The 18232-nt window shown below is 55.3% G+C and overlaps 1 protein-coding gene across 3 annotated transcripts; it reads right to left on the reverse strand.

The window, feature by feature from the left end:
• Window positions 1-926: 926 nt before the first annotated feature.
• Window positions 927-18162, reverse strand: XRCC2 (X-ray repair cross complementing 2). Of its 3 annotated transcripts, XM_045837715.1 has the most exons (3): window positions 18033-18162; window positions 10154-10235; window positions 927-2881 (listed from the first exon to the last, which is right to left on the reverse strand). In XM_045837715.1, exons 1-3 carry the CDS (start codon window positions 18069-18071, stop codon window positions 2157-2159), a joined length of 846 nt encoding a protein of 281 aa, XP_045693671.1. In that variant the 5' UTR covers window positions 18072-18162; the 3' UTR covers window positions 927-2156. The 3 variants fall into 3 exon arrangements, with proteins under 3 accessions (XP_045693671.1, XP_045693672.1, XP_045693674.1); XM_045837716.1 differs by lacking the exon at window positions 10154-10235 and having other exon boundaries at window positions 18033-18128; XM_045837718.1 differs by lacking the exons at window positions 10154-10235; window positions 18033-18162 and adding an exon at window positions 3173-3495.
• Between the last annotated feature and the right edge of the window lie 70 nt (window positions 18163-18232).

Here is an 18232-nt window from a genome sequence, read left to right on the forward strand (position 1 = left end):
AGTGGGGGGGTGGGAGGGAAGGACGAGGCAGTGAACAGTGCTAATGAACGGGTTACTGCTTCAAGCAACTGGCATGCGTCCTACCGGGGCCGCTCGGGGGGGAACAGCACAGTGCCCTCTCCACCAGGGGCATGTATTTATAGACCATAACCTGAGCCTGGCCCGGCCCGCCTGCAGCTCAGCAGGCTCTGGCATCCAAAAGCCACCTGCAGAAGCCCCCAGGCCCTGCCTGGCCAGTGTGGCTCAGTTGGTTGGAGCGCTGTCCTGTAACTGAAAGGTCAGGGGTGCCATCCCTGGTCAGGACACATACCCAGGCTGCAGGTTCGATCCCCAGTAGGGGTGCGTACAGGAGGCGACCAGTGTTTCTTTCTCATACTGATGTTTCTCTCTCCCTTTCTCTCTCTAAAGGCAATGAAAAAAATGTCCTCAGGTTAGGAGAAGGAAGAAGATGGAGGTGGAGGAGGTGGGAGGCAGGAGGAACAAGGAGAAGGAAGGAGGAGGAGGGAAGAGGAGGAGGAAGGAGGAGGAGGAGGAAGGAGGAGGAGGAAGGAGGAGGAGGAGGGAGGAGGAGGAGGGAGGAGGGAGGAGGGAGGGAGGAGGGAGGAAGGAGGAGGAGGAAGGAGGAAGTGGGAGGAGGAGGGAGAAGGAGGAAGGAGGAAGGAGGAGGTGGGAGGCAGGAGGGAGGAGGAAGTGGGAGGAGGAGGGAAGAGGGAGAAGGAGGAGGAGGAGAAGGAAGGAGGAAGTGGAAGGAGGAGGGAGGAGGAGGAAGGAGGAGGCGGGAGGAAGGAGAAGGAGAGAGGAGGAGGGAGGAAGGAGAAGGAGGAGGTGGGAGGCAGGAGGAACAAGGAGAAGGAAGGAGGAAGTGGGAGGAGGAGGGAGAAGGAGGAAGGAGAAGGAGGAGGAGGAGGAGGCAGGAGGCAGGAGGCAGGAGGCAGGAGGAAGGAGGAGAAGTCTCGTCCCGGGGCTCTGCAAGCTGCAGGTGAGTCGGAGGAGGCGCAGGGCACGCGGCGGGCACAGACAGAGACGCAGCCTCGCCGGGCCTGCGTTAGGAGAACTGTTAGCCTCAGGCTTGGCCTCTCTGCAGCGTTCTTTTTTAATCTCTGTGAGACGAGCGAAGTCAGAGCTGACAGTTTTAACTAAGCAGGGACCACACCAGTGAGTGCCCCCACGAGAACCACTGCCATTTCCTTCTCCTCTCCCCAAGGACACCTCAGACATGTACGTGACTTAAGACCACCTGACGTAGAGACTGCATGAGTGCCAGGATCCGTCTATCAAACATTGAAACCATTTCATTTCTGCTTGCATGAAAAACCTGCCCTGCCCTGCTACAACGCGTCGCCTTCTGGGCCCCTTGAGGCGTGAGCTCCCCGTCCAGCCGTCCCGGGGCCAGAGCACACAGTCTCGCTGGGCTGGCCACAGATACGACCCAAGCCATTCCAGGGCGTACGGGAGCGTTATAAACACCGGCGGGTACGCAAACACTAGTGACGCACAGTTCTAGCACAGTTTCAACACTCGTCTGTCACTTAACAAGCCGGAGATAAAAACTGCAAAACACTCTTCACGGAATTCCTTGGGCGGTTATCTTATGTCCTGTGTCCTGTGTTTAAGGAATGACACAGACGCCCAGCCATAATACGACACCATCTCGGAATTCGGCGTAAGGAGCCCGGGTTAAAATGCCCCGACTTTCCATCGCTCTTGGTGGGAAAGGCAGGTGGGTGGCTGGTTTCCATCGCGTTTCCAGGAAGGCCGTGTCTACAGAAGCATCTTCTAAAGGCACAGCGTCCGGAAAGAGTTACATGTCAGAAAATAGAAATGCAACCTTTCCGGAACACATCACTGAGTTCCAAAAATGTGACACCAAGTTAAAAAAAAGTCCATTTTATTTAGGCTAAAATGAGCATAGGATTTATTTAGTTTAAAGCAAGCCTAACATATGGTTTAATTGTCAGTATCGCTTTGATGGATCTCCAGCAACCCGGGAGCAGAATACTCTAAGGTGTCGGTCGCCATGCTGGGGTAAGAAACCCACTCCGTGCAGAAACACTGGTGATTCCCTTGGAGTTCACAACTTCAGAACTGAGCCACTGTAGCCTATTGATGACTTTTTAAAACTTGCATAATGTCCTGCAAGACTATTTCGACCCATATCAACAAAACTCAACCCCACTTTCTCCGATAGTAAAAAAGTGCTTCTTCACACTGTTACTCTTTAAATGACGTGAAAGCAAAGAAAACTGGTTGGTGGCTTTGGCGCCATCTTTGGAGAAGAAGACCCTGCGCGTCACCAGCCGCCGCCACGCCTCGCAGAGGTAGGGCCGGTAGTCCACGCCGGCGTCCGCGTCCCCCGGGCGGCGGGAGGCCGAGGACGGGCCCTCGCCGGAGTCCGAGGCTTTCTGCATTAAACTCTGTGTGGTGGCCAGGAGCACCAAGCGGTACTGCTGGACCAGCTTCTCCAGGACCTGAGAACACCTCTTCAGAGGGGCCTCCTGCAGGCCCACGCTGTCCCCGCCGTTGGCCCGGTCCACCCAGTAGAAAGCCGACAAGCTGTCCACAACCAGGAGGCAGAGGGCGGGGCGGCCGCAGAACAGCGTCTCCAGGGAGTGCAGCGTGAGCAGCAGCTGCGGGCTGCTGCCGCAGTGCACCAGGAACAGCCTTCCGAGGCAGCGCTTGACTGTCTCCTCCGAACTCTGCGCCAGCCTGTGCTCCAGAATCGTAACGAGCCGAAGCAGATCGAAGTGGTAATCGGTGTCAATGAACATGACTTCTGTTTCCAGGCCGCCGTCCGCTTTTGGGAGTATGCACCGTGCTGTTACGTGATACAGCATCTCTGTCTTTCCTGTTCCTTCTGGACCATGAAATTCAAGAATATCACCTGCGTAAAATTTAAAAACGTCGGTCAAAATGCTGCAGCACAGTAAGGGTATAAATGAAAAGTCTGCAAAAATGTTTTAAGAGACATTCACTGGAATGTAGAAGAAAATCTAGACCGTTTGCCAAAACAGGTCTGTGCGAACAACTAACTGCAAGTCGGTCAGACATTGAATGCAGAACGACAGGCGGACCGCAGTTCGGGGACTCTCCCGGGGAGCTGGCACACACGCACGCACGCGCACGCACACACACGCGCACACGAACTGGTGGTGCAGAGAGTAAAGCGCCAGACCTGGGGCCTCCCCAAAACGCTGCTGCTTACTACGGACGTGCTATTTCTAGTGACGAATCACCCAGTGTCCTTTCTCTCCTCCTCCTTTAAATACAAAAGCCCCAGTTGGGGAAGGCCACGTGCGTGCCCACTTAAAAACTATCTTTCTTCGTCTCCCTTGCAGAGGGGGTCGCGGGTGCCTGGGCTGCAGCCAGCGAGGCACGCGGAGGCATCTGCTTGGACTCCCAAGCCCCGCCCTCCGGGTGCAGGCGCCCAGTCTGCCCTCCGGAGGGGGAGGGGAAGCAGCCCGCTGGGAGTGGGGAGGAGGGGAGGCGCCGAGGCCCGGGGCCACAGCCTGCCTGCCCCCACTCCTGATGTGAGGACAACAGGCCTCTGTCTGGTGGGCCACTAGGCCGAACGTCCGTTACAAGCAGCTGAAACAGCCCTAACTGGGGTTTCTCCACGTTCCGGGCACTGCAGGTGGAGCTAGCCTTGACCGCGCCCTTGCACTCCTGCAGGCCGGCGGGCGAGGGCCCGCAGCTCCCGGGCCTTCAAGGCCAACCGCGCCCTCCACCGAAGACGCGCCTCCCGCGGCCCGCGGGCCTCCCTCGCTGCGGGACTCTCAGGGAACTGGGTCCGCTCGGAACGGCGCCTGCGCCTGCGCGGTAGGTGACTCTCCTACCGTCGTAAATCCCAGTCCTACCGTCGTAAATCCCAGTCCTACCGTCGTAAATCCCAGTCCGCTGCCCTGAACGTGGAAGAGCCAGCCGAGTCTTTCTAGGCAAGTCCCAGGAACCCCCTGTCACCGCGGACGGCACGAAGTAAGTAAAACACCCGGGCACGCGGTCCCGCCTCCAGAGCGCTCCTGAACCCGCTCGGAACTGGGACCTTCCGATTCCTGCCACGACTAGAACCGGACAAAAGTACCGTCATCCAATCTACAGCTGAAGTGCAGAACGGAAAACACTGCGTTGAAATGCAGATTCTTAGGCCCCAAACACATACTTTGCGAATCCAGTTACTTTATCTCTTGTTATGACTAATAAACCATTATGTGTTGGAACAGTCACAAAAGATGTGTAAGAAATTTAGCAAGTTGCTACCATACTATATTTAAGGTAATAGAAAGTGTCAGCCAATTTCTTCAACAATCTTAAATATAAGTTACTATTCAAAATTTACGTTACAAAGGTCTCCCTCCAAAGACTCCAGCCTCAAGGAGTGAAACTATTTTCACATCAACAGTTGCTCGTGGCTGCTCGTGTGAGACGTTCTCCCGGTGAGTGACTAAACCTGTATCCACCCCCGATGTCGGGTTTACTCTCCTCCAGCCGCGGCCCTGGGGCCGACGCTGCCCCACCTGAAAGCCCTCCGCGGCCGTGCAGCACAGGAGAGCGCACGGCACGCGCCGGAGGGAGAGACGCTGCCGCTGACGGCGGCTCGGCTCGCGGGACACAGAAAGACGGCGAGCACAGTGCGCGCCCTGCACCAGAGCCCGGCCCTGCTCCCCCACTCCCACCCCGCCCCCAGAGCAGAAGGCAGCCGCGGACGAGCAGCAGTGGGCCTTCCCAGAGCGCTCCACAAATGACACGCACTCTTCATGACGTCGCCTGGGCTCCAACACCACCACCAAGGCAGGAAGAGCGAACTTCATCATCTCCCATGATCGTGTTCAGTGTGTTGTATACAAGGAGAGGCCCCCCACAAAACAGGGACTACCTCCTGGGGGGAGGGCCCCTTGTAGGACAGGCTTCCCCTGCTGGGTGAGTGTTCTAGGAACCCATCTGTGCCGATGAACCAGCTGGCGTTGTTGTGAGAGGCTGTGTGCGGCTTCAGTGAATTTTTTTGAGACTCTTTCAACACATCTGCCCACTGCAGATGTGTTGCCCACTGCATGACGGGTGACTTACCAATGCACCTGTCCACGCCACACTCAGTGTTCAGCAGATCAAGACCAGAAGCGGCAGGGCCCCATGCCCCACCCTCCTTATTGACCTGATCTCACCCCGAGTGATCTGTTTCCATGGATGAAAAAAGCCCTCAAAAGGAAACGTTTTGCCTTTGTGGAAGAAGTGAAACAAAAAAGCAGAAGCACCAAAAAGCATCAAAATCGACAAGTGCAAAAACTTCTCAGCAGAGGAAAAAAAAAGTTTCGACGAGTGTATTGCATCAAATGGAGAGTACTTTGAAGGTGACTGAAGTTTAAACATGAAAGAATAAATACACATTTGTTTATAAATAAATTCTGTTTTTGGGGGGGTTGGCTACTTTATAAGGTTGGGACTTGAATATTCTATCCCCAACATAAAACGCTGTCTCTTTTTTATCAGATGACTTTCTAAGAACTTCTTCTTTTTTCTTTTTTAAGTTTTATTTATTTATTTTTAGAGAGGGGGAAGGGAGGGAGAAAGAGAGGGAGAAAAACATCAATGTGTGGTTGCCTTTTGAGCGCCCCCTACTGGGGACCTGGCCTGCAACCCGGGCATGTGGTTTGCAGGCTGGCATTCAATCCACTGAGCCACACCAGCTAGGGCAAGACGGGGGTGGTTTTCATAACACCTTTCGGCATAACTTGAGACAGTAAGAGGTCTTTTAGAGAGCTTCCCTACATGGCTTGACAAGGCTTCCTAAATCCACACATCAATTAAAAACCAGCTGATGTAGTATATGCTTTCCTTAGCTCCTTGGTTTGGCACAAGTAAAACTGAGGCTAAGTTGAAGGTTAAGTCCTTGGTTAAGAGGTTATTAGGGCCCTGGCTAGCGTGGCTCAGTGGACTGAGGGGCAGCCTGCAAAGCAGAAGACTGCTGGTTTGAGTTCCAGCCAGGGCACACGCCTGGGTTGTGGGCCAGGTTGGGGGTGTGCAAGAAGCAACCAATAATACATTTCTCTACCTCTCTTTCTCCCTCCCTTCCTCTCTCTCTAAAAATGAGTAAATAAAATGAGTATATAAAAAAGTAAAACCTTTTTTAAAAAGAGGTTATTAGGTATATAAAAAGACACTCTTCTTCTACAGATTAATAGCAAAGCAGATAAAAAGGTCATTTATAAAAACTGGGGAAGTAAAATCTGCAAACTTGCAAATTACATGAGTATTATCATTAATGTCCCTGAACTAGATGAGCTGAAATCAGTCTCACTGTTTTTATAAACATTTACTATCTAATCCTAAGATCAAAAATCGTTTCAAACAGTGTGTTCTACGGAGGGGACACAGGCCTTTCAAATGTGTGCGAAGTCGCCCGCTCACGTGTGAGCTGCGACCAAAATAGGGCACCCTTGTCCAGTGCAAGCACCGAGGCTGACAGTTTGTAGTAAACAACAAACAACAACAAAACCCAACCCCCCCCCCACACACACACACACAAAACCTGTGCCGTTTGGCACTTGGAAAATTAAACGAAATCAGAAAATCTGGATGGGTTGGCCTCGACTGTTCCTCTCACAGACAGAATGCTGTAGAGAGGGTTTGGGTAACAGATTGTCAGAGTGAGTTGATGCATCTAAAGATCCTTCTGTCTTAAGGAAATGGAAAAAACAGCCTAAAAATACATCATCGTGGTGCCGAACTACTAATGGTATAACAAATATGTTGGGTTTGCAGATTGTAACCAGTCTAGTACCGAAGAGGTAATAAATCGGAATGTGGCACCAAGTCACCATTCTCCGAAGACAGCACTGAAAATGCGCCCACAGCAGCTTTCGAGTCTCCGGTGACCCTGCGTCCCGCATCGCCTGCACCCCAGCTTCCCTGGAACCACAGTTTCTGGCACGGCGCTGCTGCTGAAAAGCAGTCTTCATCACCCCCTCTGTCGGCTACTGCTCCCACCAGTGCTCATCGGACCAGCCCAACAGCCTGCAGATGTGCGACCGTTTTGAGTAAACTTCGTTATTGCCTGAACGAGACGGTGTTTTACAGGTTACTACAGCCCTGGCCGGGCGGCTCAGCAGGTTGGAGAATCCTCCTGCATACCAGAAAGTTGTGGGTTCGATCCCTGGTTGGGGTGTGTACAGGAGGCAACCGAAAGATGTTTCTCTCTCCCCCACCCCTTCCTCTCTCTCTAAAAATCAATGAACATATCCTCGGATGGGGATTAAAAAAATTAAGATAAAAATAAAAGCTCCTATAAATGTAATATTTGAATGTATAAACTGAGCCGCAAATCCATGTTTCAATGCCAATTTCATAAGGTTAAATTTACCCTTTCCTTTTGTCTAGCAGGTTTCATCAAAATCTGTCTTTTGTTGTTGACAGTTTAGAATTTTACTTGCTCGCAGATCTGCTCTACAAGAAATCTTAGAAGGAACCCTTTGGACCGAATGAAAGGACAGTACACAGTAACTTGATCCAACTTAGTTAAGGAAGAGCACAGTAAATGCAACAACCACGTAAGCAAATAGGAAAAACAGCATAAATGTGGTTTACATTTGTAATTTTTTTCATATATCTGATTTGAGAAAATTCCAATTATGTTAATAATTTTAAATGCTTATGGGCATGCAACACAGAAATGTATAATCTGTAACAGCACAAAGGAATGGAGATGCAGCAGGGCAGTTTTTATACGATACTGAAATCAAGATGGTTTTAATCCAAATTAAATTGCTGTACATTAAGATGTTAATGGTAATCATCACGAAAACTAATGGTAAAATAACATTTTTAATTTTTAGAAGACTTTACTTATTTATTTTTGAGAGAGGGGAAGGGAGAGAAAAGGAGAGGGAGAGAAACACTGACTGGCTGCCTCCTGTGCACGCCCCAGTCAGGGACGGGACCTGCACCCCAGGCCTGTGCCCCGACCAGGAACTGAACCGGCGACCTTTGGCTTTGCGGTATGACACCCAGCCACTGAGCCACACTGGCTAGTTTTTTTAAAAAGTGAAAATAATGTTCAGGACCTATACCGGCACGCTGGAAAACACCCACTAAACACCAAAGACCGTGAAGGAGGACTAGGGAAACGAGAACACGGCAGACAGAGCACAGCAAAACGGGGGCCACAGCCCCACCCAACCGGTAAACCCGCCGTCTATAAACGGTTCAAACGGCCCGACCAAGGGCAGAGACGTGCAGAATGGATGGAGTGAGAAGTGTGGGGACAGGCCGTCCACGGCGGGCACGCCTCACATCCCCAGCTGCAAGCACGTCGATAGTAAAAGCACGGAAAGACATTCTGTGCACACCGCCAAAGGAAAGCCGAGGGGCTATTCTATTATTGGTCAAAACCTGCGGTTAGAGACTGGGACGGACGTGGCTTTGTGTTGTGGGAGGAGACCGTGAGCCGTTCCCGCTGCCAGCCACAGGGCTGAGTGCCCACGTCTCCGTGAACCGGCCTCCGGAGCCCTGTCCTGTCGCTAACTGGACCCGGGTGCCCGCTGGCCAGCCCCGCCCCTCCTCCGGCCCAGCCCTCGGCAACCAGCGCCCTGCTTCCCGTCTCCGCACGGCCAGCCATCGCAGACCCTCCTGTGAGCGGGATCACGGACGGACTTGTCTTTCGGCGACCGGCGCACCTCACTGAGCACGTCCTCAGGGTTCATCAGGCTCACCCACGCTGCGCCCTGTGACAGGCTCTCCGTCCTTTGCAAGGCTGAATTATGTTCCCTTCCACACACGCACCGCATTTCGTTTATTCATTCATCCGTCAACATCTGGGTTGCTACAACATCCTAGCTCCTGTGAATAGTGCTGCGGTGAACGTGGGCATGAAAATACGTCCTCAATGCCCTGCCTTGAATGCTTTGGATAAGTCCCCGGAAACAGAATTGTTGGGGGACAAGCCGCAGTTCCACCAAGTTGAACCCAGAGCCGCTGTACAACCAACCTAGCAGTCCGGCCCTCTCGTAGGCAGTACCCTGGAGAGCTTAAAACACGTGCATCCAGAAACCTGTACAGAAGCAATTACAGCCCTGGCTGGTGGGCTCAGTGGACTGAGCGCCGGCCTGCGAACTGAAAGGTCACGGGTTCGATTCCCGGTCAGGGCATGTGCCTGGGTTGCGGGTCAGGTGTCCAGTAGGGGGCGGGCAAGAGGCCCCGACTATGTATCTCTTGCACATCAATGTTTCTGTCCCTCCCTTCCCTCTCTCCAAAATAAACAAAATCTTTTAAAAATTAAAAGTAAATAAGTAAAATCTAAAAAAAATAATAATTACTATAGCATTATTCATAAGAGCCAAAAAGCAGAAGTAACTCCAACGCCACCACCAACCGACGAGTGGAAGCCAGACGGGCTGCGCGCACACGGGAGCGCGCTCTTCTCCGGCCGACGGGGGCGCGCGGCTGGGGCGCCTTGAGGAGCCTGCGCGAAGTGCACGGAACCAGGCCCAGAAGAAAGACCCGCCCTGTGTGCTTCCAGCGATCTGAAGGGTCCGGGAGGAGCCCCGGTTAGGAGTCCTGGTTAGGAGTCGGAAAGCGGATTAGCCGTCGCCTGGGGTGAGAGGTGTGGGGAGAAACGGGGGGTAACTGCTGACAGGCACGCGACTCCTCGGGGCTGACGCGCAGGTTCTAAAGTCACCGCGGCGGCCGCTTCACTGGGGGAGCGCTAACAATCACCGGGCTGCACCCTTGGGCGGGCGGACTGCCTCGCGGTAAAGCCGCTGCATGTAAAAAGCCGGCCCCAGCCCACTCCCTGCTCTCTCAGTCCCCCCGGCACGCGGCGCCCACGGGCGAGCAGGTGCGCCTCTCCCCACTGCAGAAATACGACCGGGACCCGGGGCACCGCAGTGCGTCCCGCGATTCTCCCACTTCTCAGGGGTAAAAAACGCTAACGGAATCCCCACAAACACGGCGCGCTGGGGTCGAAGGAGCCCGCCTGTTCTGAAGATGCGCCACAGGCAAGGCCGAGCGCCCGTCCCCGGCCGTGGACAGGGCGCGCGCTGCCGTGACCCGTGGCCGAGCGTCTGCAGCCGCCCGCAGCGCCCCGCGCTGGGCGGATGGGCGCACGGCGGAACCACGCGCGGCGCAGCACCGAAGGTAAGGCCCGGCGTCCTGGGGCCGGTTTTACCGTGCACGGGCGAGTCTTCGTCCGCGAACAGACACGGCTCCATTTCTTTCAGCGACCTTCTGCCTTCAAGCCGGGCAAGGAGCTTCAAAAGGAGAAAAGGAGGAAAGGAAAAGTCATTACTTAAAAATATAAAGTCCCCAAGAACCCACATTTATATAATTTTTCCAGAAGTCTATAAAGAAGGCGTTGTGTAATTTCGAGGACTTGGAGGGAACCATGACGCGGGACATGTGACCGGGGAGAAAAGTTGCGCTCGTTTACCCAGAAAACAGTTCACTTTCTGTTGGCACACCGAACGCCCGCGGCACGCGTCCCCGCCCCCGGGGGCGCAGAGGGCAGTCTGGGCGGAGGGGCGGGCCGCTCGCCGCGGGACGGGGCCGCCCGCCTCCGGCCCAGCGGCTGTCTTTCCCACCACACTGCCCACGCTCTGCTCGCAGGCCCCGGCCTTTACTTCGCCGGCCCGTCCCACCGCCGGCTCCTCCTCTAGTGGGGGGCCTGGGGGAGGGGACGTGGAGAAAAACTCCTTGAGGAGCGCCTCCCCGACACAGGTGGGTGGGCGGCGCAGAGGCTGCGGAGGGCGCAGAGGCTACGGACGGCACACGGCGTGGGGCCGGCCGCAGGCAGACTGCGGTGGCTGGGGCTCGCAGCACGCACTGGCAGGGGGCCCTGAGCCCTCGAGAGCAGAAGTGGGACCGCAGCCGGCCTCCGCTGCCGCGTCCCGGAGCCGGCCCAGCGGCTGTGCACAGGGCAAGGGCGGTAAGCTCCATGGCGAGAAGCCGTCCCCAAGTGCAGCGCAGAGGCCGGGCCGCCAGCAGCAGCCCCGCGGGGTCACTCCCCGGGCCGGGGCTTCTCGCCGGTGTCCCCCTCACCGGGTGGCACTAGTGCTGAGCTCCGGCGCTGTCCTCCCGGAGCGCGGCCCTGCCTTCCTCCCCCCCAGGCCCGGCTCCTAGACCCTGAGGGTCCCGCGAGACTTGCAACCAGGGGAGCGACGGGCAGCGGCAGCTCGTCTGGGTCTCGCCCCCACCCTGTCTCCAAGGCCCCTTTTCTCGCCTGTCCAGTGAGCCAGAGCCTGCGGCCTAGGGCCTCTCCTGTCGCTGCTTCTGTCCTAGGCCCTGCCCTGTTTCACCGTCCCCAGACTTAGTATAAAACAGCCCTCAAAAACAAACAAACAACCAACCAACCAACCAACCAACAGTGCCTGGCACTATGTGAGTAAGGGCCTTTATGACCCGACTTTCGAACCTCACTTGGTGGCTAGCCGGCGCGGACCTGCGAGTGCACCAGGCCTGGAGAGCGGGCTGGGGCGGCGGCCGGAGCCGGAGGACAGCCTGCACCTGGCCGAAGCCAGGGACAGCAAGCGGGACACGGGGACTGACGGGACTGTCAGTGCAGGGACAGACCCACAGCTGCCTCTCCGGGTTCCGAGTCAGCAGGGGACAGGCCTCCTGCACAGCACGAGCTGGGGCGTGTCGCAGTCGGGAAGACCAGCGGCCACGCTTCCCAGTTCTGTGCCCGAAGCACGCCGCTTGCTGAAGTCCCAGATACGAGCAGAAAACACCCGAAACTCGGGCGCAAACCCAAACGACCGTTACAGAAACTGAAGTCCACGACCCGGAAGCACACAAAGAAGAGCCCGCTGGGCGTCCAGGGGGAGGGACCGGGCACGTGCCACCTGCCACGGCAGTTCTGCTCTCAGGGAAGAGGGACACCTCGGGCAGCCGTCAGGTAACACGATGACGGACTTCTCTCGCAGCCCCGAGCAGCCAGTCCGAGGCCCAGAGGTCGTGGGCACGACCATCTTGGTCTACTTGGCGATTCACAAATATGGTGAAGTAACAGGTTCGGCACTCGGTTTGTAGACCGCTGCCCCCAGGTCTGTCATCGGAACCACAAGCACCTAACAACCGACACGACTTGAGCTCACTGTGCAGTCGGCCGCACCCGACTTACATTCTCCCCGTCACTGGTCCCACTGTCTGTCTGTTACTCTGTCTCTCAGATGAGATCACGAGTGGACGCCAGAGCCGGGATCTCAGCTCTCGGCCCCCGGAGCCCAGAGCCCCACTGCGCCACACAGCCCCACAGCCAACCCACTATCGCCGCGTCTGAGTCCAAGGACAGGGACGGAACAGAGCCCTGGGGCTCTTCACTGAGGCGGGAGCCAGTCCGAGGCCCAGGCCACCCTCTGCCTGCCAGCCCCCACCCCCCACCCCCAGTCCTCCCTCCGACCGCAGCCGGGAGGCCCAGGGTCCCCACAGCAGCAGCAACACTGGAGCAAGGGCACAGTCCAGAAAAACAACAGGATTCGGCTACACGGACCATCGCTGGCACACACTTCAGGGTGTCATGAATGTGCCAGTGACAGAGGCAGGGGCTGGGGACACAGCGACGAAGCAGACCCGGTTCCCGTCCCCAAAGACCATCACGGGGCAGAGTCGAAAGGTTACAAATGTACAACCAAGCATGGCAGGTGTGGCCACAGAAGCCCCCGGGGGCGCTGGGAAGGCAGGAAGAAGGGTGGCCGGCCCTGCCCGTGGGAGGGCACCTGTAACTCTGGAGCACAGAGCTGGCACTGAGCTCTCCCAGGTGCACACTGATGGCACAGCGCCTCTGTCCTCTCTTCCTGGAACGCCCTTTCCCTGTTCCAAGTTACATTCCCTGAGGCCCAGACCAAGGGACAAGCAGAAATTCCACGTTCTCCAAGGCCCCTCCTTCCATGAAGCTATTACTGTTCTCAAGAGCCTGTGTCCTGATGTGGAGGTGAACGCTTAAAAGGAAATTGGCCGGCCCACAATTCCAAAATGCTCTCCATCTGGCAGGAGCTGGGTAGCTGCCTGGTAAACCGAAGGAAAACAGGGCACAGGCAGGCAGAAGTGGGGAAGCATGAGGAACCTCAGGCTACCCAGACTTTCACACACCTGGGCAATCTGTGCCAACTTGCACTGCACAAGAAGAGCCCGTGAGAATCCTTACGGCCATCATCGCAGTTCTAACACTCAGACGAGGGCCACCAGAGGCAATCATACACCCCCAGTGCCTAGCAGGCGGAACACCTAACACAGAGGTGTTTTTAAACATGTTTTGTTTTGGAAAAACTTACCCTCGGGCAGGGAGCCCGAGCAGAGAGCTAAAGAGCAAGTTAACCCGAAATAAATGGCAGTTCGGCAACTGTGTATCTAAGACGTATCTGGATAAAGGCTCAAAGGCTCATTCCCCCACCTTTTTCCGACTCCTCTGTTTGCAGAGGGCCACCGGCAGCAAGGTCCCGTACACAGGGCCACCTGCAGAAGCCAGCCTGCTGCCCCACACAGGGCTGGGTTCCCACCCACAGACTGCAGACAGTTCTGAACGCTTCCGCTAACGATTTCAGGAGGACAGCTACTTCGGGCAGCAGTGCGCTGTTAACTATCGGGCTGGCCAAAAAGTCCACTGGGTTTTTCTCTGTACCCCGACGGCTCTAGTAGCACTTAGCTGCCTTAAACTTCACTCGAAACAATTTCGTTAGATTGTATTCGGTCAGCTTGTCATATCAGCATGCATTTTTAAAAAACATCAACATTGGTGAATTTTTGTGCAGTCATTTTAATATTGAAGATGGAAGAAAATATACAACATTTAGGCATATTATACTTTATTATTTCAAGGAAGGTAAAAACACAACTGACATGCAAAGAAAGATCTGTGCAGTGTATGGAGAAGGTGCTGAGACTGACTGAGGTGTCAAAAGTGGTTTGCGAAGTTTCTCGGTGCTGTTGACATTCTGGCCAAATAATCCTCTGCTGTGGGCTGTCTTACGCACTGGAAGATGTTTAGCAGCACCCCCGGCCTCTCCCCACTAGCAGCCAACAGTGGGAGGTAGCCGACATATTCAAAATATCCAAATCAATAAGGTTATCAGTGGAAATGAAAACTGTGTCTTTTACTTTACGGAAAAAAACTAAGTGGACTTTTTGTCCAATCCAGCAGCAAACCCAGGGAAATTCGGAGAGCAGCTGCACAGCAATGACAGTAAGGAGAAGGGCAGCCCTGTTACCATGTGCGGGACCAGTGCCACTGGCCCTCATCAGGGCAGCCCTTTGAATCAGAGGACCGTTCCTCCCCCCGAGGAATCAGGTTCCTCTGGCGAATTGTCTTTCAGGGCACAGTGCCAGGCCTGGCCCTTCCGTCAAGTGTCTGTCTACATTGCATGTAAAAACAACTGTCACTCATACACTAGGTGGTTAAATTCCATTGTTTCTTAGTACAACATATTCCTAAAGGGCTGCTGCTTTAGTAATTAGTACTTTCAAAAGCAATCACCCTGCCCTGGCTGGTATGGCTCAGCTGGTGGGAGCATCGTCCAAAACCAAAAGGTCACAGGTTTGATTCCCGGTCAGGGCGCGTGCCTAAGGTGCAGGTTCAGTCCCACGCAGGGGCATGTGCAAGAAGAAACCGACCGGTTTCTCCCTCACACTGATGTTTCTCCCCCTCCTCCCATCTCCTCTCTAAAATCAATAAGCATGTCTTCGAGTGAGGATTAAAATAGATAGATAGGTAGATGCAATCATCCCATAAGAAGGAAAACAGATAATTATATAAAAAGTCAAGCAAAAATGACTACGTATACCTGATAAGCAGCATCAATGTCTAGTGGAAATTGTAAGGTTAAATTTTAAACTTATGACATTCCACAAGTTAGTAACTCCGTTAAATGCACACTTACAAGTTCATTATGGACCACCCCGGGTCCTACGTGGAAAACCTGCTCAGAGGAGTGGATGTGAGTGAAAGGCTGGGCGCAGAGGCAGTGAGGAGGTGACTGCGGTGACGGTGACTGGGAATAGCTGTCGTCAGGGCAGTGACAAGCGGTCAAACCCATGACGTGTGTCGAACGTGCAGCAGACAGAATTTGCCGATGAACTGACCGTGGGCCGACCCGGGCACGAGAGGAAGAGAATTCGAGACCGACTCCAGGGTTCCCGGCTCCCACCCCAGGAGGAGGGGGCCACCATCTCACGGGGCAGGGGGCACTCGGGAGCAGCAGGCTGGGCTGGAGGGGACAGGGGTGGCAAATCTAACTTCAGTTGGAGCATATCACAGTTGTCCTCAGCTTCTTTAACTTTTGAAAACTTCCGAACGTTCAGAGAAACTTGAACACTTGCACACCTTCACCTAGATTCACTTATTGCTGACACCCTGCCCAGTCTGCTTCCGCTCTTCTCTGTTGCTGCACCACTCCCCTCGAATGCTCGGACTCACTGTATCTCCGGAGAGAAAGGCCTTCCTCCGACACGAGCGCATCGCAACGACCACACCGACAGGTTCGGCGCTGACACGTACAGCTCCCTCCTTTAACACACAGTCTGTATGTACGTTTCCCCGGATCCTGGCTTCGGTCAGGAGCAGCAGGCCAAGTCTGGGGTGCCGACCGGACACCCGCGTGGAAATGTGGAGAAGAAAACAGAAGGTGTGCCCGGCACTCAGGAGTGGGCTGGATGTGACGTTAGGTGTTTTGAAGCGAGAAAGTGAACTAATGACTACAGACGTGTGGGTGGACCTTCGGTGCGAAAGCAAGAGAAGAACGGATTCCTCTATGGTAAACTATATTCAAATGCTCGCTTCCTTTAAAGCAAGGGCTCATTATTTAAGTTTCCTACTCTCTCTCTGGCCCATCGCACATCATATCCCTAGGATCTGTGGCAATATTCTCAGCAACTTGGTTTTCCTCGAAGAGCCGGAGTGAAATGTCCTTTCCCTACCACTCACAGGACGTGGGGAAGGCCCGCTGGTGCGCAAGGTGGTCATCCCAGTGAATTACACCGGTGAAGCAGCTTAGTTCAGTTCCCCCGGCGAGTTTGTGCCTTCAGCTACCTTCCCCAACCCCGCGGCTCCAAGTAGAATCCCTAAGTAGGCTAATGCGCACAGGAAGAAAACACCACCCGAAGGGATTGAGCACTCAAGGGAAAGGAGGCATGGTTGGTTGTGTTAACGGAAAGGAAAAACAACACAGAAGCACCCGTTGCCCAGCTGCACGTTCCTCTCTCCCCACCGACTGCACTCCGGGGTGACAGGAGCGCATCAGTCTGGCATCAGACCTCTGGACAGGCACGGGCACGGCGGCCACAGGGTACGAGGGTCAATTCTTTGTTCAGCCATCTGACAGCGCTGGGCTCCCGTTTTCTGGGTTCGTTAGGCTCGTGCGGACTACAAAAGCCATCCCAGGTTATCCTGGGTTTCAAACGATCATCTAAACCAATAAGGTTGTAACTGCAGTGGTTCTTCTACCAAGTGGCGGCTCCACTCTCAAGGAGCCGGCAGACTCTGGCTGGCAGGCCAAACCCAAAGTAAAAGCCGTGACGGAGCCCGCTGGGAAGCCTACATGTCATCCTTTGCTGAGTGGTCTTGGAGCACTGCTTCTGAGACAGTCCGGGGCGGCCCTGGACTCCACCGTGACCCAGAGACCTCCGCCCCAGAGGTCTGGCTGTGGTTCTTGGCTTTCAGTCACATTCCGCAGTCGAAATCAACCTGACCACATCCTTAAGGGGCAGAATGTAGACGCCAACATCCCTCCCCAACATCATGGTCTGCAGAGTGGTCCTTCTGTGTATCGAATGGTAACTAGAGTACTTACAGGCCCTGTGCGGGGTCCACTGACCACGGAAAACATCCTGTGACCACCCCGGGATCAACTCCCACCTGAGGACCACCAGGGACACCTGACCTCACCCTCGTCCCCAAGCCCCACAGCTGCCCAAGGCCTGCCTCTAGGGGCCACCCACACAAGTCCCTTGCACACAAGCTCTTTGCAACCAACTCGGCCTGCCCAGTCCTGTCCTGAGCCTGGAGAACCTGGCATTCACAGTCCGGTAATGCTTCCTCCCCTCCACAGAAGACCCTTCCTCATCCACTCTGCCTGTTTCCAGAGCTCACCTCCCAACACCGTCCCCAGCCACTGGCTTTGTCCCACCTACACACAACGGCCGGCAGGCTCCTTAAACCAGCGAGGCACTTGCTGCTCTCCGCTCAGCAGGCCACCCCGTCCGTGCCAAACTGACTTCAGAGGGTCCTTCCCACTGCAGCTCAGGGCCTCCTCCAGTCAGTCTCCCGTGGTCCCGCCCCTCTAACGGACCACAGGACATACACACACCCCGACACGTGTAGTTCAACCTCCCTTCCCGGTTCTTTAAATGGCACGAGGTGTTTCTTTTGTTTCTGGCTTCTATTTCTTAACCGGTGGGTGACACACAGCAAGTGCCTGGCACCTGTTGGTTTGATTCCTGAACAAATGCTTGCAGGACATCAAATGGTGTGTGCCGGTCTGGAGAAACTGAGGCAGGAAACGTGACCGCCCGTTCAACAAAAGCGACCATAAATGCTCCCACTGGCAACTGCTCCCTTTTCCGAGCTCCTCTCACCTAGTGACCGCCTCTGACCGTAGTTAAACTGCGACAGGTTTGGGCCATAATCCTAGCGAGTAGAGAGCTGGAATTTTATCTCCATCTGTGCACGCAGAAAGTCGTGCATCTACGGGACTGAGTTCATCTGTCTCTGCTCCGAGAATGCGCTTTTTAGGCCACCCGTCTCGGAGGACTCTGCGGCACCGGGCGGCTCCAGGTGCAGAGGCTGGGGGTGCACGGGTAGGGAGGGATGAACGGGTGGGAGTGCACAGGTGGGATAGGGCGCACAGGTCGGGAGAGGCGCACAGGTAGAGCGTGCCAAGGTGGGGTGCACAGGTAGGAGTGCACAGGTGTGGGGAGTGCACAGGTAGTGAGGTGCACCTGTGGCGGGACTCTAGGCGCAGGGGGTGCCCGGCCCGACGCCGCGCTCCCAGCCTCCCCCACCTTCCGGCTTCCCTCGCCCCGTCCTCCTTTCCTCTCGCTCCCACCCCGACGACTCTCACCTCCGTCCCGGACTCCGCCCTATGGAAGTCGTTACACATCGCCCCGAAGGCTCGGCGAACCTGGCACTCAACTTTCCCGCCACCAGCGCCATTTACCGCGGGCGACGCCGGCTCCGCCAGTCAGCCAGCCACTCAGGCGCGCCGACCCGCTGACCCGGACGCGAACGTGAGCGCAGCGCCCGCCCCCAGCCAGCTGGGGA

This window comes from Phyllostomus hastatus, unplaced genomic scaffold, assembly GCF_019186645.2.
Source record: "Phyllostomus hastatus isolate PE091 unplaced genomic scaffold, TTU_PhHast_1.1 phas_contig_244, whole genome shotgun sequence".
In the NCBI taxonomy this organism is placed as follows: Eukaryota; Metazoa; Chordata; class Mammalia; order Chiroptera; family Phyllostomidae; genus Phyllostomus; species Phyllostomus hastatus.